The sequence below is a fragment of the Erinaceus europaeus genome, chromosome 18, assembly GCF_950295315.1.
Source record: "Erinaceus europaeus chromosome 18, mEriEur2.1, whole genome shotgun sequence".
Classification (NCBI taxonomy): Eukaryota; Metazoa; Chordata; class Mammalia; order Eulipotyphla; family Erinaceidae; genus Erinaceus; species Erinaceus europaeus.
Window position 1 is genome coordinate 72,899,173 of NC_080179.1, and position 23,043 is coordinate 72,922,215.

General features: G+C 39.8%; 1 protein-coding gene across 4 annotated transcripts in view; it reads left to right on the forward strand.

Moving 5' to 3' along the window:
* Positions 1-23,043, forward strand: part of GALNT13 (polypeptide N-acetylgalactosaminyltransferase 13) — a 555,668-nt gene that overhangs the window by 286,337 nt on the left and 246,288 nt on the right. For all 4 annotated transcript variants that reach the window (XM_060178155.1, XM_007520879.3, XM_060178154.1 and 1 more), the window contains 2 exons: positions 21,086-21,252; positions 21,933-22,140. In XM_060178155.1, coding sequence (XP_060034138.1) covers positions 21,086-21,252; positions 21,933-22,140 — 375 coding nt within the window. The remainder of the gene's footprint in view (positions 1-21,085; positions 21,253-21,932; positions 22,141-23,043) is intronic.

The window sequence follows — 23,043 nt, forward strand, 5'->3', positions numbered from 1 at the left end:
TTGAACTCTTTTGGCTTTATGGTACATCCACCCGAATCTACTCCATTAAATCCTCACAGTCATGTTGACTCAACAACTGGCAGCATGTTTCCAGATGTGAGTGAAAGCATGAGTTAATGCTCCCATGTCTGAAGCATAAATGTTATCCTTAGGGGGCTGAGTGCTGGCACACGTGGTTGAGTGCATGTATTACAGTGCAAAAGGAGCCAGGTTCAAGCTCCCATGTCCCCACCTGCAGTGGGAAAGCTTCCCAAGTGATGAAACAGGGTTCCAGGTATCTTTCTGTCTCTCTGCCTCTCTATCATCCCCTTCCCTCTCAATTTCTAGATGTCTCTATCCAATAAATAAATAAACATAACTTTTTTTAATTTCCTTATTGGGGAATTAATGTTTTACATTCCACAGTAAATACAATAGTTTGTACATGCATAACATTCCCCAGTTTCCCATATAACAATACAACCCCCACTAGGTCCTCTGTCATCCTTCTTGGACTTGTAGTCTCCCTACCCACCCACCCCCACCCCAGAATCTTTTACTTTGGTATGATACGCCAATTCAAAACTGTTTAAAATGTTATCTTTGTATGTAGCAAATAAGGAAGCAACAGGAAGTGACTCCAAAGTGGTATGTGATAATTAGAAACAAGGAGAAAGAAAACAAGGGGAAACATGAACTGGGTCATGTATATTGTATCAAAACAGGGAACTCTGGGTAAAAAGTAGGGGTGTTGGGAGGGGCAGAAGAGTGGAGGAGAACTTTTGGGTCCAGGTGCATAATGAAATCATATGCATATGCTAGGAATCGCACTGTAAAGCATTAACCCCTCAAGAAAAAGTTTTTTAAAAGAGAAAGAGACTGAAAGAAGATATTCAGATTAATCAATATCTTGAAGGTGGGAACTTGTGGAGTCAGGGAGGGGTGGTGGTTCACACAGTAGAGCCCACATGTTAAAGTGCACAAAAGGCCGGGTTCAGCCCGCCTGCCTACAGGAGGTAAAGCGGGGCTGCAGGCGTCTCTCTCTCCCTTTCTACCACCCCCCGTCTCAATTTCTCTGCCTCAATTCAATAAATAAGCAGATTTTTAAAATAATTTGGAGAAAACAGTTACTCGGTGATGTATGAAGGAAAGGAATTTCCCACTTTGTAGTACATATATTCCCAGAGAAATTCTGAAATTATTTTCCTCTATATCTTACGCTCCTTAATCATTTGTTTTTGCTTACTTCTTCATTAAGTCTGAAAAATAAACCCGTGGGCATTTTCAGAGATGCACATACGTGCATGAATACCTTTACATGATACTTTTACATAAATATTTACATTGCAATCTTATGATAGTTCTTAAAGTGTTTGATACAAAACTCTGCACATGAGAGATGGGAGCAACCAACTGGACACAACACGTTACCGAGCCCAGGAATTCGGTTTCTGAATAGCTAAGCACTACTGCACAGGGCTCCCTCTATCCCTGTTTCCCTACATCTCAATTTCTCTTCGTCTTATCAAATACATATATAAATATCCCACCCCAAAAATAACTTTAAAAGTCTGCATATGAGTTTTTCTTTTATAATTTCTACTATGGAGTTCATGATACTAATAAGCAAATTGTACTAACCAGTCAAGAGTGAATCCTTTTTTCTATATCCAAAGTTGGTACTTTTTCTAGTTGAATTTTAATTATTGATTTAATAATGATCGACAAGTTCATTGGATAAGAAGGGTATAATTCCACACAACTCCCACCACCAGAGGTCCACATCCCATCCCCTCCATTGGAAGCTTTTCTATTCTTCATTCCTCTGGGAATAATATGGACCAGGATCATTATGGGGTGCAGAAGGTAGGACTGACTTCTGTAATTGCTTCTCCACTGGACATGCGTATTGGCAGGTCGATTCATACTCCCAGCCTGTCTCTATCTTTCCCTAGTCGGATAGGGCACTGGGGAGGTGGGGTTCCAGGACACATTGGTGAGGTCGTCTGCCCAGGGAAGTCAGGTTGGCATCATGCAGCTTGGTGGCTGAAAAGCATGAAAATATAAAGCAGAACAAATTGCTTAATAATCAGGAACCTAAAGGTAAGAATAGAGCAGATGAGATTTGGGGTCTCCATTTTGGAAAAAGCTAAGAAGTCTATTTTAGATGTATTCGAAGGGGCCCATGACGAGAAAGACTTTTTAATTTCGCTTTATTACAAGAGGATTTAATAAAAAAAAAATTTTTAAACAAAAAACTTAGGGTTAGGGAGATAGTATAAAGGCTATGCAACAAGCCTTCCATGCCTGAGTCTCTGAGGTCCCAGGTTCAAACCCTAGCACCACCATAAGCCACAGCTGAGCAATATTCTGGAAAAATATAGAAGATATAACTTTTGGTTAATTGTTTGAATTAGTACCTTGAGTTTTTTTTCCTCTGAAGTTACTTTATTTTTAAATTCTGTAATTTTATTAGTGACTTAATAATAGCTTTCCATCTTATAAAATTACAGTGGTATATGGGAGTCGGGTGGTAGCGCAGCGGGTTAAGCACACATGGCGCAAAGCGCAAGGACCGGCATAAGGATCCCGTTCGAGCCCCCGGCTCCCCACCTGCAGGGGAGTCGCTTCACAGGCGGTGAAGCAGGTCTGCAGGTGTCTGTCTCTCCCTCTCTGTCTTCCTTCCCTCTCTCCATTTCTCTCTGTCCTATCACGACATCAGTAACAACAACAATAACTACAACAACAAGAAAAAAGGGGCAACAAAAGGGAAAATAAATAAATATAAAAAAATTAAAAATAAATTACAGTGGTATAATTGTACACCGTACCCGCCATCAGAGCTCCCTGCCCTCAATCCTAGTAGCTACCGTAATTATCACAGTTTGTCCCTTTCTTTCTTTTTTTTTTTCCTCCAGGGTTATTGCTGGGCTCGGTGCCTGCACCATGAATCCACCGCTCCTGGAGGCCATTTCCCCCCCTTTTGTTGCCCTTGTTGTTGCAGCCTCATTGTGGTTATTATTATTGCCATTGTTGATGTTGTTCGTTGTTGGATAGGACAGAGAGAACTGGAGAGAGGAGGGGAAGACAGAGAAGGGGAGAGAAAGACAGACACCTGCAGACCTGCGTCACCGCCTGTGAAGCGACGCCCCTGCAGGTGGGGAGCCGGGGGCTCGAACCGGGATCCTTCCGCCGGTCCTTGTGCTTTGCGCCACCTGCGCTTAACCCGCTGCGCTACCGCCCAACCCCCAGTTTGTCTCTTTCATTTGTTAGGTCGTGTGCTTGTTTGCAAGTTCATGTGCTGCAGTTCTCTATATCCCACATATGAACAAAGTCATCTGGTAGCTGTTTTTCACCCCCTGACCAACTTCACTAAGAATAACCATTTTCAGTTCCATCCATATTGTCCTAAAGGACTCATATTATCAACCTTTAGGTATTTAATAAAGTTAGTTTAAAGGAGAAGCCTATCTGAGTCCTTTTATAGACTACAAATATGAAATATTTAAATAATGAAATAAAGTAAACACATCACCATGTTTTTAACAGCTCTGTGCAAGAGTTATCAACAACATATGAAGGCTGCTGGGCAGATACCAAATCTCTTTGGCAGTAATTACAGACATCATTTTGCTTCACTGTGCAATTGCAGATATATAGCTGGTCTACTTTGCTAGAAGGCATGACTTCATTTTTAACAAATCATCTGAAAATTATCTTATTACAGGTGGAAATATTTATTATTCACAATTTTTATTCTCTAATAGTAGTGACTGGTCTTAACTAACATCACATTAAAATTAGGACTAGATATATTTGACATTTTGGTATTGCTTGAAGTCACTGAGGCGTGATATTTTATGTTAGATTTAGCAATAACAATTGAGAAAGAATCAGGGCATTTATGAGATGGAAACGGAGGAGTTGATCTATAGAGACTTCTTGACTTTATTTTATTACTACCGAAAAAATACTCTGGAGTAAGTATGTTCTTCAGTATTTTTTTTAATAATAAGGTTTTTTTAAAATTTAATTTTATTTATTTATTCCCTTTTGTTGCCCTTGTTGTTTTATTGTTGTAGTTATTATTGGTGTCGTTGTCGTTGGATAGGACAGAGAGAAATGGAGAGAGGAGGGGAAGACAGAGAGGGAGAGAAAGACAGACACCTGCAGACCTGCTTCACCGCCTGTGAAGGGACTCCCCTGCAGGTGGGGAGCCGGGGGCTCGAACCGGGATCCTTACGCCGGTCCTTGAGCTTAGCGCCACCTGCGCTTAACCTGCTGCGCTACAGCCCGACTCCCAATAATAAGTTTTTTATATTAATTTATTTATTCCCTTGCTGTTTTATTGTTGTTGTTACTGATGTCATTGTTATCAGATAAGACAGAAATCTAGAGAGGAGGGGAAGACAGAGAGGGGGAGAGAAAGACAGACACCTGCAGACCTGCTTCACCACCTGTGAAGTGACTCCCCTGCAGGTGGGGAGCCGGGGGCTCTAACCGGGATCCTTAAACCAGTCCTTGCACTTTGTATCACCCGCTGTGCTACCAACTGACTCCCAGTATTTCTTTTTTTCTTAAAAAGAGACCATTGTGGATATTGTTAACTGAGTATAGAGATGTCATACAAAGGTACATATAAGATGTAGGAAAATAATTGTGTGATAACATGATAGTAAATAATTACTTTGGGAACAAATTATGAATAAATTCCTATGATGTTTCATATCTTCATAGGAATTTATATTATACACATTAATACCTTTACTAAAGAAATATATTTTTAAGATATGTGTGTTTCTTAAAAAACAAGCGAAAAAAAGATGGTATTGTATCTTTTGGGACAAAATGGATGGAACTGGAAGTGATTATGCTTATTGACATAAGTAATGAGTTGAGAGACAGTGGATGGTTTTGCTCTTACGTGAAATAGAGAACTGAAACATGAACTTACAAAAGATAAATACGTAAATGATGTAGAGCTGGTCAACCTTCATACAAGCATTCACTGTTGAACATAATTTCTAATCACAATTCACTCTGGATACAGACTCTCTTGACCATTTGAACTTTCTTTTATTACCTGTTCCTCTATTTCCTTCAAGAATGTGTGATTCATAGCCAACATATTGCTTAAAATCTATAAAAATTTTCAAGTACTGGATGAGTAAATAAGGCATCTTATATTGAAAGAGTTCTGTGGCTGAAAGTTTCCTTGGAGTAATAGTAAGAGAAATAGGATATTTTCAGGGACACTTTCACATCTTTCCTTACAAAGTACTTGTAATGCAATGGAGAGTTTTCTACACACTCAGAAAGAGCTTCACCTTTCAAATGTTTTCTGTTACCTAACAAACTAAGGAAAGAGAAACACGTAAATAAAACATGCTGAAGTTTAGGAGCGTGAACAAATTTCTAAGGAATTTTCAGTTCTATAGAGGAACAGTGACTTGTGCCTGACTCTGAACAATATTTATGTGTTCTTCACAGGGAAAAAAAGATCCAAAGATAGAGATAAAAGAGTATGAGATGACTTCGTTTGTTGAAAACCTGGAGAGGGTTAAGTGTGCTTGACTGTTAAATACCAAGTGAGAGAACAAGGTAACCTCAGTAAGAGTGAACCAAATCTTGACAACCCTTTAGTATAGGCAATGGAAAGCCTTAAAATATATTTGAATGGAGTTTCCATTTGTATTGGTACTTGGGCTTGCAAATGAGGAATATATGTACTTTGAGGATGAAGATTATTCTATAAACACACTATTTTGGCTCCATTTGTAATTTAAATGAAAGGTGATGGCCTATGGAGAAGATACAGTAGCTTTGGATGAAAAGAAAGGAATGAGAGAGGAATCTTTGGGATTTTGTGAGTCATGGTATCAGCATCACCATCATGATGTCAGTATCAATGTTTCTACTTTTGAACCTGGATCTTATTTTTTTTCTTTTTTTCTCTCTAGAAGTGAGAAGGTCAGGTCCTTAGAGTTGGTTTCTTGGGTAAAGTCATGAATGAGGGCAGAAACAAAGCATAGTCTAGCTTCCAGACCCAATGGGCTGAAAAGTCACTGTTATTTTCACTAACATATAATTTTTTTATTCTTGTTTTTTTTTTTTTTTTTAAACCAGAGCACTGCTCTGCTCTGATATATGGTGGTGCAGGGGATCAGACCTAGGACTTTGAAGCCTCTGGCTGGAGAGTCTCTTTGCATAACCATTATGCTATCTACCCCTGCCCTACAAATATAATTTTACACATGACAGTAGCAGTGATTTTTAGTTGTAGTTATCACATTCAATAAATAAACACATCAGTTTAGACAGCTCATTCATCAGTACTTTAAGTAGCATAGAAGAATAAAATTCAGAGTTCACAATAGCTCTAGAAACTCATGTACCAAAACAACAGTGTCCATAGAGCTTACCTAAATGGTAGTGTTTTATTTTCAGTTGCAGAGTTGAATTATAGTTCTTTCCTACATTTCAAGAAAGAGTATTGCTTCCAATAGAAAATGTGACTTGCTTACATAGTTCTCACTAATATTTCCTGAAAAAAGAGAGTAGTAATTATTAACAACTATTACTTTTGACATCATAAAAGTAATAGCATGTAGGCATGCATATTGTTTATTTGACAGAAATTGGATCTCTCATAAGTCTTGTTTGTTGTTAAGAATGCACCAGATGCCCATTGAAGTGTCCCCAGTCTGTTAATGTCAGCATGGGGTCAGTTTATTTTTTATTAATTTTTTGATTAACTTTATTTATTTATTGGATAGAAACAACCAGAAATTGAAAGAGAAGAGGGTGATGGAGAGGAAGAGAGACACCTGCAACACTGCTTAACACTTGAGAAGCTTTCCGCCTTCAGGTGGGGACGGGGGCTCAAACCCGGGTCCTTGTGCATTGTAACATGTGCTCAGAACCAGGTGTGCCATCACGCAGCCCTGAGTCAGTTTATTTTTTTAAATACTTCATTTATTTTAGTGAGAGAGAGATTCGGAAAAGGAAAGAGACCAACGTACTGCTCAGCTCTCACTTACGGTGGTGCTGGGGATTGAACCGAGAATCTCAAAGCCTTAAACACCAAAGTGTTTTTGCATAACTATTATTCTATCTCCCCAGGCCAAGTTGCAGTCAGTTTAAGTCCCCAAAGGATTGTTTCCAGACGTTCAAAGTTCCCTTCATTCACCGGTGTACTTAGCATTTTGTGATTGTTTTTTTCTGACTGTCTTCTCTGTTCTTCTTGGTGAAATCCAAATGCTCAAGTTGGTTTCTTTGTCAAATCAAAAGACAGTAGCATAACTATCAATGCAGTGACCTTCAATGAAGATAAATTCAATCTGTAATAGTAGGGAGTAGGTTTTATACTTGCTGTGTTGTACTCCAACACGAAACTTTTTATTTAACTCATCCTTGCTTTTTTTTTTTTTTTTTGACCAGAGCGCAGCTATACTTTGGGCTATGGTGGTGTTAGATGCTGGGGATGGAACCCAGGACTAGAGGCATTGTTGCATCAAGTTTGACTCTTTTTGCATAACCATTATGCTATTTTCCCTGCCCCTATTCAACTTATCTTCATAATATTTCCAGCTACCACTTAGCTGAATAAAGATCACTAGCAGGTACCTAAACCAACATTATTTGCTATCTGTATCTCCCCCATAACTGAATTAAAATACCGATTTATTTAACATAGCTTGCAGAAACCTCTGTGTTAGGAAAGTACTTGCAGATTGGGCTGCAGCTTTTGAAGTCAGGTTTCCAGGATTTGAATCTTTGCTCTAAAATTGAGAAACAGGTTACATAAGTGACCTGAATATCAGTTCTTTATTCCTTGAAACATCATAACGATATAGCCCCTTCAAACAAAGAACAAGTGATATCAGCTGCTGGCTCCACAAGAGACCACCAGATCATGTGCCACCTTGACATACATGCCTGGAGGCCTTGAAAGAGAAGCCCAAGGTTTTAGAGATTAGTGGGATGAGCCTATGTGATATATGGTAGGAATCATGCTGTGTTAGATCACTTATTTGCTGTAATGCTTGAGACCTGGTGATATAATGAGGATAGACCCTAGAGGTCAGTTGACTAGCAAATGATTTATAATACACACATATATTTGTAAGATAACTATCTGCCAACATGAACAGTCTACTGTTAGAAGAGGATTCTTTGAGCAACGCATCGTTTGAATGAATATGTTTACTGGCACTTCTTGAAGCATGCAGTAAAGCTATGTGTGTGTTTATAGCTTTCTCCTGAGAGTTAACCTATGTGGTTGCAGGAGGCCTCAGTTCTCGGGGTCAAATGCGACGATCTATATAAAACGTACAAGTCAGATACATAATTAGAAGTTCAATAAATGCTTGCTGTTTACGACTGGGTTTCTTATTCTAGCTGTTGTATGACTCAGCGTTCAGTTGTTGCAGGAGATGGTTTGACCCTTCGTGCTGAATGCAGATCTTCATCATCAAGCCAAGCCACAGGGCTGGCCAGTAGGAGATGGCTCAAGTTGGCAGATGAGCAGAGTCAGAGCAGAGACTTCAGCAGGCAGGCATGAGCCTCGGAGTTCCTCCAGCAGAAATAATAAGCAAAGATTGAGGGAGGTCAACAGGAAGATATAATAGCAAGTAGTCACAGTCAGCCAGGAAAAAATTTCAGATTAGGTCAGTGCTTGATTTAGAAGCACTTACAGGGAAATTATCAGTACTCTCAACAGTTTTATTATTTTCAGTTTAAGTTAACTTAATTCAATTTTATCAGAGCCTGCTAAACTCCAGTTTCTGGTAGTGCTGGGAATTGAGCCTGGGACCTTTCATGCCTCGGGCATGAAAATCCTTTTGTATAACCACTATACTATTTTCTCAGCCCCAAATCATCAGTACTCTCAGACTGTACTGCTTACATTGGACAAGAAGGTGAAGCAGCGTTCAAGCCAGAATGGTCTCAACGTGAAATCTGTTACTGAAACTGTTCTGCAAATGGGGGAATGCGTGGAAATATGGCCACAAAAACTAAGCATATAAGATGACTCATTGGCACACAGAAAAGATCAGAGTCCAGTTTGCAGCAGGCTGACCCACGTGGTTATAGATTTGTTATTCAAAGCAGTCTGTGCAGTGCTTTGTGCTATAACAACAAATAACATTCATATGACACTTGTTTAATTAATCTGTTGTCCTCAGATATCCTACAATATAAATATAGCGACAGTTTTCATCTACTTTGCCTAGATAGAATAAATGAAACTTACAGGGCTTTCTCACAAACCTTAAGAGGCAGGGTAGGGAGAGGTTTTCTAGGTGCAAAGATTGCTTCCATATGTCCAAATAGTGATGGTATTGTTTAGATTTAAGATGTGTATGAGTGACTTGGAGATTCTCTTTTTTTTTTTTTTGCCTCCAGGGTTATCACTGGGGCTCAGTGCCTACACTAGGAATCTACTGCTTCTGTACTTGATCTTAGCCAAAAGGCTGAGAAGAGATTGAATCTACTGCTTCTGGAGGCTATTTTTTTTCCCTTTTGTTACCCTTGTTGCTTATCTTTGTTGTTGTTAGTATTGTTGTTGTAATTGCTGTCATTGTTGTTGGATTGTTCTCAGAGAACTGAGAGAGGAGGGGAAGACAGAGGGGGGAGAGAAAGACAGACACCTGCAGGCCTGCTTCATCACTTGTGAAGCCAACCCCCTGCAGGTGGGGAGCCGGGGCTCAAACCAGGATTCTTATGCCAGTCCTTGTGCTCATGCTGTGCGGTGTGCTTACCCTGCAGCACTACCACCCAATCCCAGAGAATCATTTTTTATGCTACTGCTCTTTCCTGTTACTACCTCATGTGTTGACATGTTATCGTTTCTTGAAAAGCAAAACCAATTGAAAATGTAAATGATTCTCATATTTTGACACCAGCACTTGAGATTACTACAGAGCGGATATGATTGGGATATTGATCTGATATTTCATACAGCCTCACTGTGAAGTTTTCATTCACCAACCCTTTATTAAATGTCGTTTCTGGCATGCCAAATGTTGTTTTCTAGAGAGATGAAGATACATACAATGAATTGTCTTTTTTAAGAATCCCCAATCTACTAGAAAAGTGAGATATACTGAAGAAAAAAAAAGAAAAAGAAGAAATGGTTGAGGCGTACACAGCAGAGGATAACGGAAGTGAACTGTATAGTGTTTTGTAGAGTTAGGGGATGCGAGAGACTACTTCCTGGGTTTCTGTTCTTACTACTTCCGAATCCTCCAAACCAAACAAACTACAAACAGAAACCAACAAACTTGCACATTTTTAAAGCTTTTTAAAAAATTATTATTATGATCAACACATCCATTGGACAGAAGGGGTACAATTCCACACAATTTGCCCCACCAGAGTTCCACATCCCATCCCCTCCATTGGGAGAGCTTTCTTATTCTTTGTCCCTCTGGGAATATGGACCCAGATAATTATGGGGTATAGAAGGTGGGAAGTCTGGTTTCTGTAATTGCTTGTCCGCTGGACATGAGTGTTGGCAAATGGATACATACTCCCAGCCTGTTTCTGTCTTTCCCTAGTGGGGCATGGCTCTGGAGAGGTGGAGTTCCAAGGCACATTGGTGAGGTCATCTGACCAGGGAAGTCAGCTTGATGTCATGGTAACATCTGCAACTTGGTAGCTGAAAAGCATGAAAATACAAAGCAAAACATATTGTCTAATAATCAGGAATCTGAAGGCCAGAATATAGCAGATGAGATTTGGGGGTCTCCATTTTGGAAAAAGCTAGGAAAATGTTTTTAGGGATATTCCAAGGGGCCCATGACTTTACTAATTTTTGCCTGAGTTCAAGAGCTAAAATGCAGGTGGGCTAAAGGGATCATCCAAAGGTATCAGATGGATCTGCTGGTGGGGCGCTACAGAACCTTAACTTCAGTGTGGAACAACAATCGTAAGGACTGCCTGACTCTCTGAAAGGAGGCTGGGTCAACATACTCTGCCACTCTAGGAAGATGAGTCCCCAAACAAATGCAGCCTAGAATGTCCCTAGATACGACCACTCATTGCAAAGCTCAGACTGACAGGGATGCAGACGTTACTGGTGCAGAGGTGCTGAATGTGGGCCCCAGATCAGATTGATGGGGTTGACCGCTAGTGGTATTTATATACTTTTTCCATATTTGGTATCTACTCTCTTCCCTTATCCATCTGTTTAGTCTTATTCTCAAACTAGCACATTTTTGAAGTATATTGCATGCAGTAATCCTGCTACTCAGCCCACAGTAGTAGATCTAATAATAAAAAAAAAAGGTCAAAAATGAAGGCAACTACTACCTGGATTAAAATATATATATATATGTGTTAGGAAATACAAATGAAAAGATAGTGAGACAAAGCCTTGAGTCACTCAGGTATGATATAGACAATTGATCTGGAAGGTTTGAAATCAACATATAAATCAACAAAATGGCCAATCTGAGAGCTGGGACGATAGTTCACGTGGGTAGTGCACTGCTTTGCCTTGTGTGTGACTCAGTGCATTCAAGGAAGCTTCACTGCTGTGTTATCTCACTCTCTGTGTTGGCCTCTTTGCTTTTCTAGCTTAACTGATACATAGGAACCTATGCAAAACCTAGTGCTTCATTTTACTTGAGATCCCAAGCTGTGCTATGATAATGCAAGACCCACTTTCCCATAGCCTGTGTTTCATTAGAAGGATGCATTGGAAAGTGATGAAAGTTCTCTCTGAAAGTATGAATACTAATGATTGGGAAACATAAAAATCATTATAATTCAGCAAAGTTCAGTGAAATTCCCATAGCTCTTAAAAATAGGAAGTGTATGAAAGACTTGTATTATGTCTTTTCTTTTTAATTATTGCTATTAATCTTGTTTGATTGAGGCAATAAAAGGTACCCACTGACTCAGTGAACAGCTGTGCAACAAGTCATGGCAAGCCACAGTGATAACAGCTTTTGTTTGGAGTTCTAAATGGATTGTGTCTCGCTAAACCACTATGTAATTATGGATCCTTTGTGATTTCACACTCTCATCTTATAGTCATTTTTTCTCTCTTTGATGTGGCATGCTATGTTCAGTTGCCTATCAGAAAACACAACATGGTTTTGAAAAGGATAAAATCAAATTGTAACAGTCGATGTTTCCATAACGTGTGCATAGCCAAGGGGAAAGATGTAAATAGGTGCATTAACGCACTGTCTTTCCATTTTCCAGATAGTAGAAGCACATCTCTACTCTTATATTCTTTCCACAATAGAAAAGCTAGATTTATTCCTCCCATACTTATAGATCAGCAAATGATACACAAGTATTAGACGGAATTTGAAGGAATTTGGAGTATTGCACCAAAGTTAAAAAAAAAAAAAAAAAACAATCCAGGAGTTGGGCGGTAGCACAGTGGGTTAAGCACAGAGGCGCAAAGCGCAAGGACCGGCTTAAGGATCCTGGTTCAAGCCCCCAGATCCCCACCTGCAGGGGAGTCACTTCACAAGTGGTGAAGCAGGTCTGCAGGTGTCTATCTTTCTCTCCCCCTCTCTTTCTTTCCCTCCTCTCTCCATTTCTCTCTGTCTTATCTAACAACGACAACAACAATAATAACTACAACAATAAAACAACAAGGGCAACAAAAGGGAATAAATAAATAGTAAAAAAAAAAACTCTGGGTGGAGGGTGAGGGTAGATTTTCAGCTTCACTTTAGCGGGCTATATAGACCTTTGGTGATAGGAATGGTGTGTTAATATGCATTCCTATTAACATATAGTCTTATAAATCAATATTTAACCAATATGAGGAGAAATATATAGATTGAATATCTTGAAATTTTTGATGCATAGAGCCTAGTTCTGAGTATATATTTCTTCAATCTAAACACTTAAGGTTTCAAACTAGTAACCTGATTAAATTTCAACAGTGGACTTAAACTGTTAATACATTACTAATAATGATTTTCTAAAAAAATATTAAATCACCTATAATCTTAAGCCAGGGAGGCCAGAAGCAACTGGTCTTGTCAGCATATAAGATACAGTTATTTCTAAATAGCATTAAATGACATAAATTATGGTGAGGTCTTCTATGATATAGCAAATCCTAACCATAGGATTTTTAAAGTAAATCAACTTCCCAAATAACTTGGTTATAACAATAAGTATCTTTTGCCTTCTCAGACTACCAAAGCAGGAATCTTCCACATTTACTATAAAATTTATATTTCACGGCCATGGGGGTGGCACACCTGGTTGAGTATACATGTTATAATGTGTAAGGACCCAGGTTCGAATCCCTGGTCCCCACCTGCAGAGGGAAAGCTCTGTGAGTGGTGAAGCAGTGTTGCAGTTGTCTCTCTATCTCTTGCCCTATCATTGCCTTCCCTCTCAATTTCTGGCTATCTCTATTAAATAAGTAAAGATAAAAAATAAATAAATAACATATATCCCCTGGTCCTGGAATCTGGGGCTTGGCTTATTTCCTTCATACTTCTCTTGATCCATAACTTCTGATCCTGCATCTGCTGATCTCAACCAAATCACTGCAACCAGTACCACCTCAACATGTTTCACTTCAGACTGTGAGCAGAGACACCAGGTGTGGGGTGTCAACCTTCCAACTCCATTACTCTGTTGAGACCTATCCTAGCTCATAGGACTCCTTATTTCCATTTTTGGTGGAACACTTCCTAACAAAGCCGCAGAACCTAGATATAGACCAGGACCCATGAGATAGAACACATATGCACATGTGCCCATAAATTAGGGGAATATATATATATACCTTAAAGTAAACATTTTTTACAATAGTCTACAGTACTCAATAAGTACAGCAAGCAAGTAGAAAGACCTAAAAAAAGACAGCATAAAGACTTAGATACCTTCTTCACCTAGTTCTTATTTTACTTCCCTCACTCTAAGGCTAACCCTGTCAAAGAAAGGACTGCAAAAGCTGGATAAGGGCAAGAGACCAACATACTTTAAGGATGGCTCTTTTGGTCACTACCAAGCCATCCCATCATCTGGGGCCCTAGTTAGGGAATCCTGGGAGTCCCACACAGACATGATAGGCCTAGACCTCTAACAGATCCCTCTCACCATAGTCACTGGTCATCTCCATCAGGAACAGCATCATGGACTGCCCCCTTGTGGGCCTCTATGGGACCTTTCCCTCAATGAGGAATAACAATGGTAGGGACTCATTGTCTGCCACTCAAAGAAGTTGGGTCCTAGAATGTTCCCAGCTATGACCGTAGAATGCAAGCTCAGACTAACAGGGATGCTGTCTGTTTATACAGGCTTCTGTGCTGAATAGGGGCCCCAGATCACAATGATAGGGTTTATAGTTAACAGTAATTATATACTTTCCCCATACTTGGGAGCTACTCTCTTCCCTAGTTCTATTTCTAAATCTGACACCATCTCCACAGACAATACCTTTAGACCACCTGCATGTTAGCTATGGAGATCAAGTAAAAATCAGTAAAGCCATGGGGTCTCTTGGAATAGACCTAAAATGGACTTCCTAGCTTTTTCCATAGTGGATACCCCACATCTCATCTGCTGTTTCCTTCCCTTTAGATTCCTGATTATTAAACCATTTTTTCTTGTCGGGCTGAACTTCATTGATGGGAGACAGACGACCAGGGACTCATGGTTGAGCTGTACGCAGTATCTCTTTATTCATGCAGGACACAGCGCAATCTATACCAAGCTAGACTAAACTAACAACTAACTAAAACGAACAATGTTGTCTTTATATATACTTCCCAAGTAGGGTGTGAACAGGATGTGACGCAGAGAGGGTGGAGAGAAAAATGACTGGTGAAAATCAGGGTGTGACAAGGAGAGGATCAGGGTGTGACAAGGAGAGGGGGTGGAGCAGGTGAGAATTCTACCACTAAACCACCAATGCCCTGGAGAGAAGGTGGTGCTTTATGTAAATGTAAAAGTGATTTATGTAAATAGACCGGCAGTGGTTATATAAATAGAATACAGTGGTTATGTAAATAGAATGCAGTGTTAAGCAGGGGGGATTTAAACCAAATGAAACAGAAGGGGTTTTTAAAAGCAGAATTCGAAGATACCAATAATTCCCCCTTTCTTTTTAACTAATGGCCATAGTATCGGGATTGCGGGGCACTTTGTGAGGCAGGGAGACTGATAAGAGGCACACCTTTTTGGGGTTCTACTGTCCCTCTTTGCTCAACCTCTCCGTAGAGAGAGAGACTAACAGGATTGACACACCCCTCAGGCTCAAGCCCTTCCAAGCTCAACCACATCCTCACAATTCCCCAACATCTCTCTCTTACTTTATGGCCATATATAACTGGATCAATGTCTGTAAAAGGCTTCATCACTGTCAGGGGACTAGCAGTGTAGGGGTGAACAGAAACCTATATCATATAGGCATTTTCAAAAGAACTGACATAAGACATGGAAAACAAAATAGGCGAGCAGCAATAACCAGTGTGATGCCAAGGGGAGCCCTGAGGGGGTATTTTCTGTCTCAATGGGCAAGGCCTAGCAGGCGAAAGGGCATTTCTTGCCTCTGGGGGTATCAATTGCGTCTGGGGGCGCTTCATGTCTCTGTGGGCATCTCTTGCCTCAAAGGGTGTTTCCTGCCTCTGTGGGCATAACCTAATAAGGAGGGGGGGGTTTCTGCCTCTGTGAACAGAGCCTGCAGGCGAGGGGACATGGTTTATAAAGTCTCAAGGCAATTGGCTGAAGTTAGTCTTTGAGAAACACAGCAGCGTGTACCAGTATGTCCGATGGAAGTGTCAATCCAAAGTAGATGGCCATGGAAGAAAATGCCAGGGAATGAAACGCTGCACGTCTGTCTCAATGGGGAATGTTGGCCACCAGAATTCTGCTTTTCTGTAGAGAGTGATCTTTGGAGTCTGTGAATCTGTTTCTTCAGGTCGTGCCAGGTCACATCATTGGTTTCCGGGGGTGTGCTGTAGTCATTCCATCTTGTGGGCGATGTCAGAGAACAGGATCTAAATGGATTTCCAGGAATTCCATTTGAGTAGATGCTTTTTCATGTGAAGACTTTGACAGCTGAAATTCACTTACTTGTCAAACAAAACTTGTATCAGATTAAAAGTTTACTATAATTGATAACTCCATTATAATTGGAAGTCCTTTCTAGTATGAATTCAAAGTTGTTGAAACAGTTTAAACTCAATAAAATGTGGAAAGGTAAACAGAAGAATCATGGTAGAAGCCTCAGGCATGAGAATAATTAACATAATCATTCCACTATCTGCCCCGCCCATAACTCATACAGTTTTCAGGATTAAATGTTTCAGATTTATGCCAAGACGTAAAAAAGAAATCAAAGGAGGGAAAAACAATTTTTTGGATTGTTTCTGGATGTCTCTAGAAATCATGGCTGCGTCCAGCATTTTTTTTTAAGTCAATGTCAAACAAAAATTCAGTCATTCAAATCACTCTCTTATGAAACACAACTTGAACCAGATTATCAAGATCTCACCATGTAGTATCATGAGTCCCTGGAGGGCGACCTAGTCCAAAAAGCTCTTCAAAATTCCATTTAGGGTGCTTCTGACTGTTCCGGATGGATTGCTTCAGGCACCCATTTTTAAAAGTGTCTTCTCATCGAAGAAAGAATCCAATCAGGAGAGTAGAACTAACCACGTGTCTCCATTCTTGGGGACTGCCAGGGTACTAGAGAATGCTCCTCAAATTAGAGTAGTCCTTCTCCATGGGAAACATGTGAGAAGAAGTCCAGAAAGTCCCAGTGGAAATCCCCATGCATATTCCAAGCTCTACGACAGTCATAAAGAACCAAATTGTGGCCCGGAGCAAAATGTAGTCCTTTTCCTCGGGAAACATGGGAGAGGGAATCCAGAAAGTCTAAGGAGAAATCTCCGTGCATCTCCCAAGCTCTATGATCCCGGTCATAAGAAACCAAAGTTCCCGGTCAGGGAAACAAAGTGTGGCCCAGAGTAAAATGTTCCAGAGATAGAGAAACTGTCTCATAATGAAACAGTAGAGGCTTTGGCAAACCTCTTCATAAGTAGAAAGGCAACCCATGGTGGATGGGTAGCCAAGTTTACTTATCTGGGCGATGGGCAGGTTAGGTCCCACGTCGGTGCTGGTCTCTGTTTCAGGGCATATGTGAGTCCCTGTTGGGTGCCATATGTCGGGCTGAGCTTCATTGACGGGAGACAGACGACCAGGGACTCATGGTTGAGCTGTACGCAGTATCTCTTTATTCATGCAGGACGCAGTGCAATCTATACCAAGCTAGACTAAACTAACAACTAACTAATAGTTAATAAAGATACTAGCCACATTTTATTTTTATGCTCCATTAAATAATGACAGTGGAAATTTTCTCTATGTAAACATAATAGCTGCATTAATAGTAAATTAGTTCATTATAACCTTGCCACATATAATGAATATAAAATTAACACTTGTGAGTGGAGGATTTTAACCAAAAAATTAAAATATGATAACAGTTTAAGAATTTGGAACTAAATACCTGAATTTTCATTTGATATTTTAAATGATTTATCTAAATTAACATTATATCCATGGTTCTTTGTTGATATATACTATAACATACAAAAAGCAATTTACAATTAATTCCTGATCCTCTTTTTAAATTTTATTCATTTATTTTAGAAAGAAAGAGACAGAGACAGAAAGACCAGAACACTTTCTATTCTGGATTATGATGGTACTGGGGATTGAACCTGCGACCTCAGATCCTCTGTTGAGTACCTTTTTGCATAATAGTTATGCTCCCTATCCCCCTCATGAATTTCTTTTTTTCAAATAATACTAATCCACCTTCATAGACTGTTATCTTTGGGGTAACCCAGTGCTTACTGACTGCTAGTTCACTTCACCCTATTTTTCCAGCTCTATTTCTTCATTAAAGATGATTACCATATTCTTTGCATACCATGCTGAAACTGAAACATGTTTTTTTTTTCTTTTTTTTTTTGATGAGGCAGAAGAATTGAATGTTGAGGAAAATCATGGTGAGAACTTTTCTGAGTTAGCAAGATAGCCTTTGATGTTCATATACAGAGATAAGCTGCATGGAACTTCCAGTCAAATCATAAGTCGCACAGAAATCGCTGAAACTTTGCCAGAATAATGGGGAGAGAGATTACTGTGAATTAAACAGTTTTTATAAATGATGTATTTGTTTAATAGAGAGAGAGAGTAAATGCCCAGTGTCCAGGAAATAAGTATTTTTAAAAAAGAAGAAGAAAAACAAAGACTAGAAAAGCTATCAAGGGATGGGATGAGGTATGGAGTTCTAGTGGTGGGAATTGTGTGGAAATGTACCCCTCTTATCCTATTGTATTGGTAATATTTCCATTATTAATATTTTTTAAAGAGTGCATATTACCATGTGCGAAAAGCCAGGTTCAAATCCTCAGTCTCCATCTGCATGGGGGAAGAGTCACAAGCAGTGATGCTGGTCTACATCCATTCCTCTCCCTCTCCCTCCCTCCCTCCCTCCCTTCCATACCCCCTTCCCACTCAATTTCTCCCTGACCTATCAAATGACATAAAGTTAAAAACTAATATATATATATATACTCTATAGTTAACAATGATTTTAAAAAGCATGTCAAAAATGATTGTGGATAAGCTTAAAGAAGTCAGGGTCATCTGCATATTAAACTTAAAATGACAACTGGAGCAGTGTCCATGTTATTTGGATCGATTGCTTGAAAACTAAAGATGAACACCACCTCCGTAAGTCCTTCACCAGCATGTACGAGGATCTATAAGATTATTTGGAAAATTAAAAAGAAGCAAAATGTGGAGTCCTTGAGTCATAAATTTTACTGAAAACATGTCCTTTTTTTAAACTTAAAAAATAATTTTATATAGACATAAAAACTCAGAGGGGAGGGAGAGATAGAGAAGAAGAGAAAAAGAAAGATACCTGCAGCCCTGCGTCACCTGTCTTAAAGCTTCCCTCCTGCAGGCAGAGACCAGGGCCTCGAATTCTGATCCATGCACATGGTAATGTGTGTACTCTAGCAGGTGTGCTATCTCCTGACCTTAAAAACATGAGGTTCTACTTCTTGGACTCCAAGGACCCGCTGCTCTGAATCGCCCTGGGGCTCTTAATTTAAAATGAACTAGTTTCTTCTTCTTCTAGCGTTTGCCCTTCTTCCGTAGCCAGTCAACAGCGTCAGTTTGAGCCATGAAGTAGTTGAGCTGGAGAGATAGCTTGATGGGGAGCGTGCCTGCCTTGCAGTCCACCTAGCCCAGGAATAAGCCTGGCCCTCACCACACTAGAAGAAACTGCAGTCTCCTATTTTTCTATCTCTTCCACTGCCTCTCTGCTTTTGTCTCTGACTTTCTAAATGAAAAAAAAAAAAAGTTGGCTTGGAGCGATGAAGTGCTGGCCATGGTGAATAAATAAATAAGAAAAAGAAAAGATGTATCCTAGAGTGATTGAATTGGAATATGCATTTTTAAAACTGTCTAGATGATAACTACGCATGCTAATGTTTGAGATATTCTAGGAAGGTATTCCATTTCCTGAACCCTGTTGATCTTTTTGTACTATTTGAAGATATGCAAAATGCATCCTGGCTTCTTTTTTTTTTATTTTCTTCTAATTTATTTATAAAAAGGAAACACTGACAAAACCATAGGATATGAGGGGTACAACTCCACATAATTCCCACCACCAGAACTCCGTATCCCATCCCCTCCCCTGATAGCTTTCCCATTCTCTATCCCTCTGGGAGCATGGACCCAGCGTCATTGTGGGATGCAGAAGGTGGAAGGTCTGGCTTCTGAAATTGCTTCCCCGCTAAACATGGACATTGACAGGTCGATCCATACTCCTAGCCTGCCTCCCTAGTAGGGTGGGGTTCTGGGGAAGCAGAGCTCCAGGACACATTGGTGGGGTTGTCTGTCCAGGGAAGTCTGGTTGGCATCATGCTAACATCTGGAACATGGTGGCTGAAAAGAGAGTTAACATATAAAGCCAAACAAATTGTTGACTAATAATGAACCCATTGTGGACCCCCATAGGACTTTGCCCTCAACTTGGATCAACAATGGTAGAGAATGTTCCATCCTCCAAAGGAAGGCTGGACAACATACTTTATGCTGCACTTGAGGAAGATGGGTCCTGATATTGGGGCAGCTTGGAACGTTTCCTACTCATGACCACAGACTGTGAGCTCAGATCTACAGGGATGCAGAGGTCACATAGGCTCCTAAGCTGAATATGGGTTCCAGACATCAAATATGGGGTTTATAGTCAACAATATTTATACACTTTTCCCATATTTGGGAGCTACTGTCTTTTCTGATCAGCTTTCTGTTCCTTTTCTATCCATGACATCATCTTCCCAGACAATAACACCTGCATATCAGATTTCAGGCTCAGAGAGAAAAAAAAAAAAAAAAAAACAAACTAGTATAGATACAGGCCCTTTGGAATATAAATAAAATATGCCTACTAGCTATCACAAATGGAAACCCCCTCAACTCTTCATCTGTATCCTGGCTTCTGAACTTTCCTTCAGAGTAGCTGTGGCTTATAGCGTCTTCGAACAAAATGGAAAACATACATGATTCAGTTTTAGAATAGAAAATTATATCACTTTTACATACTTTAAAATCTTGTGGTCATATCTCTTTTTAATGTTCCTATGACATTTTGATTTATGCAGTAATTTTTCATTTTCTAAATAAAGGATAACACTATATCCAGGAAAGGAATTCACCTTTCCCTGTTGTACTCGGTCTCCCATTGATAGCCTTAAAATATGGTTTAATCAACCTTTACTTTTTATAAGTAAAAATTTTTTTTAAAAAGTGTTATTATAGCTTTCTCATTTTTGCAGAAATCATACTGTTTTCTTCCCTACAGGTGTTAGAGTAAAATATTACTAATTATGCATATTTAATTTCCAAATGTCAACTGATTGCAGCATTTATAAAAAGGAAAATTATCTTAGAGATTCATGAAATGTTTTCTTCATTCGGTGGCTCTCAAGTCTACCGTGGTGTCATTACGGATCTTTTTATTACAGTGATTGTGATGAGGTAAATTGATGAACGTGTCTCTCTCTCTTTTTACCCTCTTTCCCAGATGCAAGACAAAGGTGTATCCTGACGAACTCCCCAACACCAGTGTAGTCATCGTATTTCACAATGAAGCTTGGAGCACTCTCCTGAGAACAGTCTACAGTGTTATCAATCGCTCCCCACACTCTCTGCTCTCTGAGGTCATCTTGGTGGATGACGCCAGTGAGAGAGGTCTGCCTACTATTTCTTTTATCTTTCTGAATTAATCAGCTATATTTTCATCAAAGCTACAACTTGTCAGTCATCTATAATATTCTTACACCAGTGAGAAAATCACCTATGTCAAATTATCATGGCTGAACTGAGTGGAAACTCTAAGAACAAATACTTTTTTTTTTCTTTCATATTCTCTCTTGATGCCACTTTGTTTTTACTAAACCAAGACATCAGTCCAAATGAGTGGTCAAGTGTTTCTTTTGTCCAAAGTCCATTAAACATGGGATTCAACCATTACCTGACTTGGTGGATGTAGTTTTGTTTTTTTTCATTTTATCTTTTCATTCAGGTAGTGTCAACGTAGCTTGTAATTTTTTTTATTGTTGTAGTTATTATTGTGGTTGTTACTGATGTCGTTGTTGGACAGGACAGAGAGAAATGGAGACAGGAGGGGATGACAGAGGGGGAAAGAAAGACAGACACCTGCAGACCTGCTTCACCGCCTGTGAAGCGACTCCCCTGCAGATGGGGAGCCGGGGACTGGAACCAGGATCCTTAAGCCGGTCCTTGCACTTTGTGCCACGTGCCCTTAACCCGCTGCGCTACCGCCCGACTCCCCCGTAGCTTGTAATTAAGAAATCTGTGGTTCCTATGGTTTCAGCAAGTTCTCACACATTATTATTGTGCATTTACAGATTTCCTCAAGTTGGCACTGGAGAATTATGTGAAAAATCTAGAAGTGCCTGTAAAAATCATCAGAATGGAAGAACGTTCCGGGTTAATCCGTGCCCGTCTTCGAGGAGCGGCTGCTTCAAAGGGGCAGGTCATAACTTTCCTGGATGCTCACTGTGAATGCACAGTGGGATGGCTGGAGCCCTTGCTGGCCAGAATAAAAGAAGATAGGTAAGCATTTGTGTTTGCGTTCCTTTGGGTTGTGACTGAACCTTACTAGCACATTTCAGGTTTTCATTCCAAACTCTTTCGTTAATTAAGTAATTTATTTGTATATGTATCTGTCTTGTTTTGGCAGGGCAGAGGGACATTGAGAAAGGAGGGGGGATAGGGAGAGAGAAAGAGAGAAGAGACACCTGCAGCACTGCTTCACCACTCCTGAAACTTCTTTGCCTGGCTCCGTGACCATGTTACTATGTGTGCTGAACCAGGTGCACCACTGCCCAGACCCCCAAACTATTTTATTTTGTTTATTTGTGATTAACAGTAGGTTACAAGATTGTAAGAATACAGTGTATAGCTCTGTACCACAACTACCACCAAAGGTATTTGTATCCCCACCTCCCACCTCCCAAAGATAACCACTTTATTTCTCCCAAGTCTGGCTTCTATTTTTTTTCAAGCTTATGTGTATCATTTCTCTACATTCCACATATGAGTGAATCCAGTTCTTTCATGTTGTTTATTTCGCTAAGTATAATCATCTCCATTTCCATCCATTTTGTCCCAAAGAAAGTAGTATCATCATTTTTTTTTGATAGCAGAGTCATATTCCATAGAATATATACTCCATAACTTCTTTAGCTAGTCATCTGCTGAGGGGCATTTCAGCTGCTTCCACTCTTTGATTATTGTGAATAATGCCACTATGAACACAGGGGCCCATATATGCCTCTGGATTAGTGTTTCAGTGTCCTTGGGATAAATGCCTAAGAGCCCAAAGTCTTTTAATTAGTTGTCCTCAGAAGATTTATATACTGGATTATTTTGTTTTAGAAAAAAAGTAGTTCATCCCATCCCTAAATCATAGGTCAGTATCTTTGTATGAATATTTAAGAACTGTTCAAACAGTTA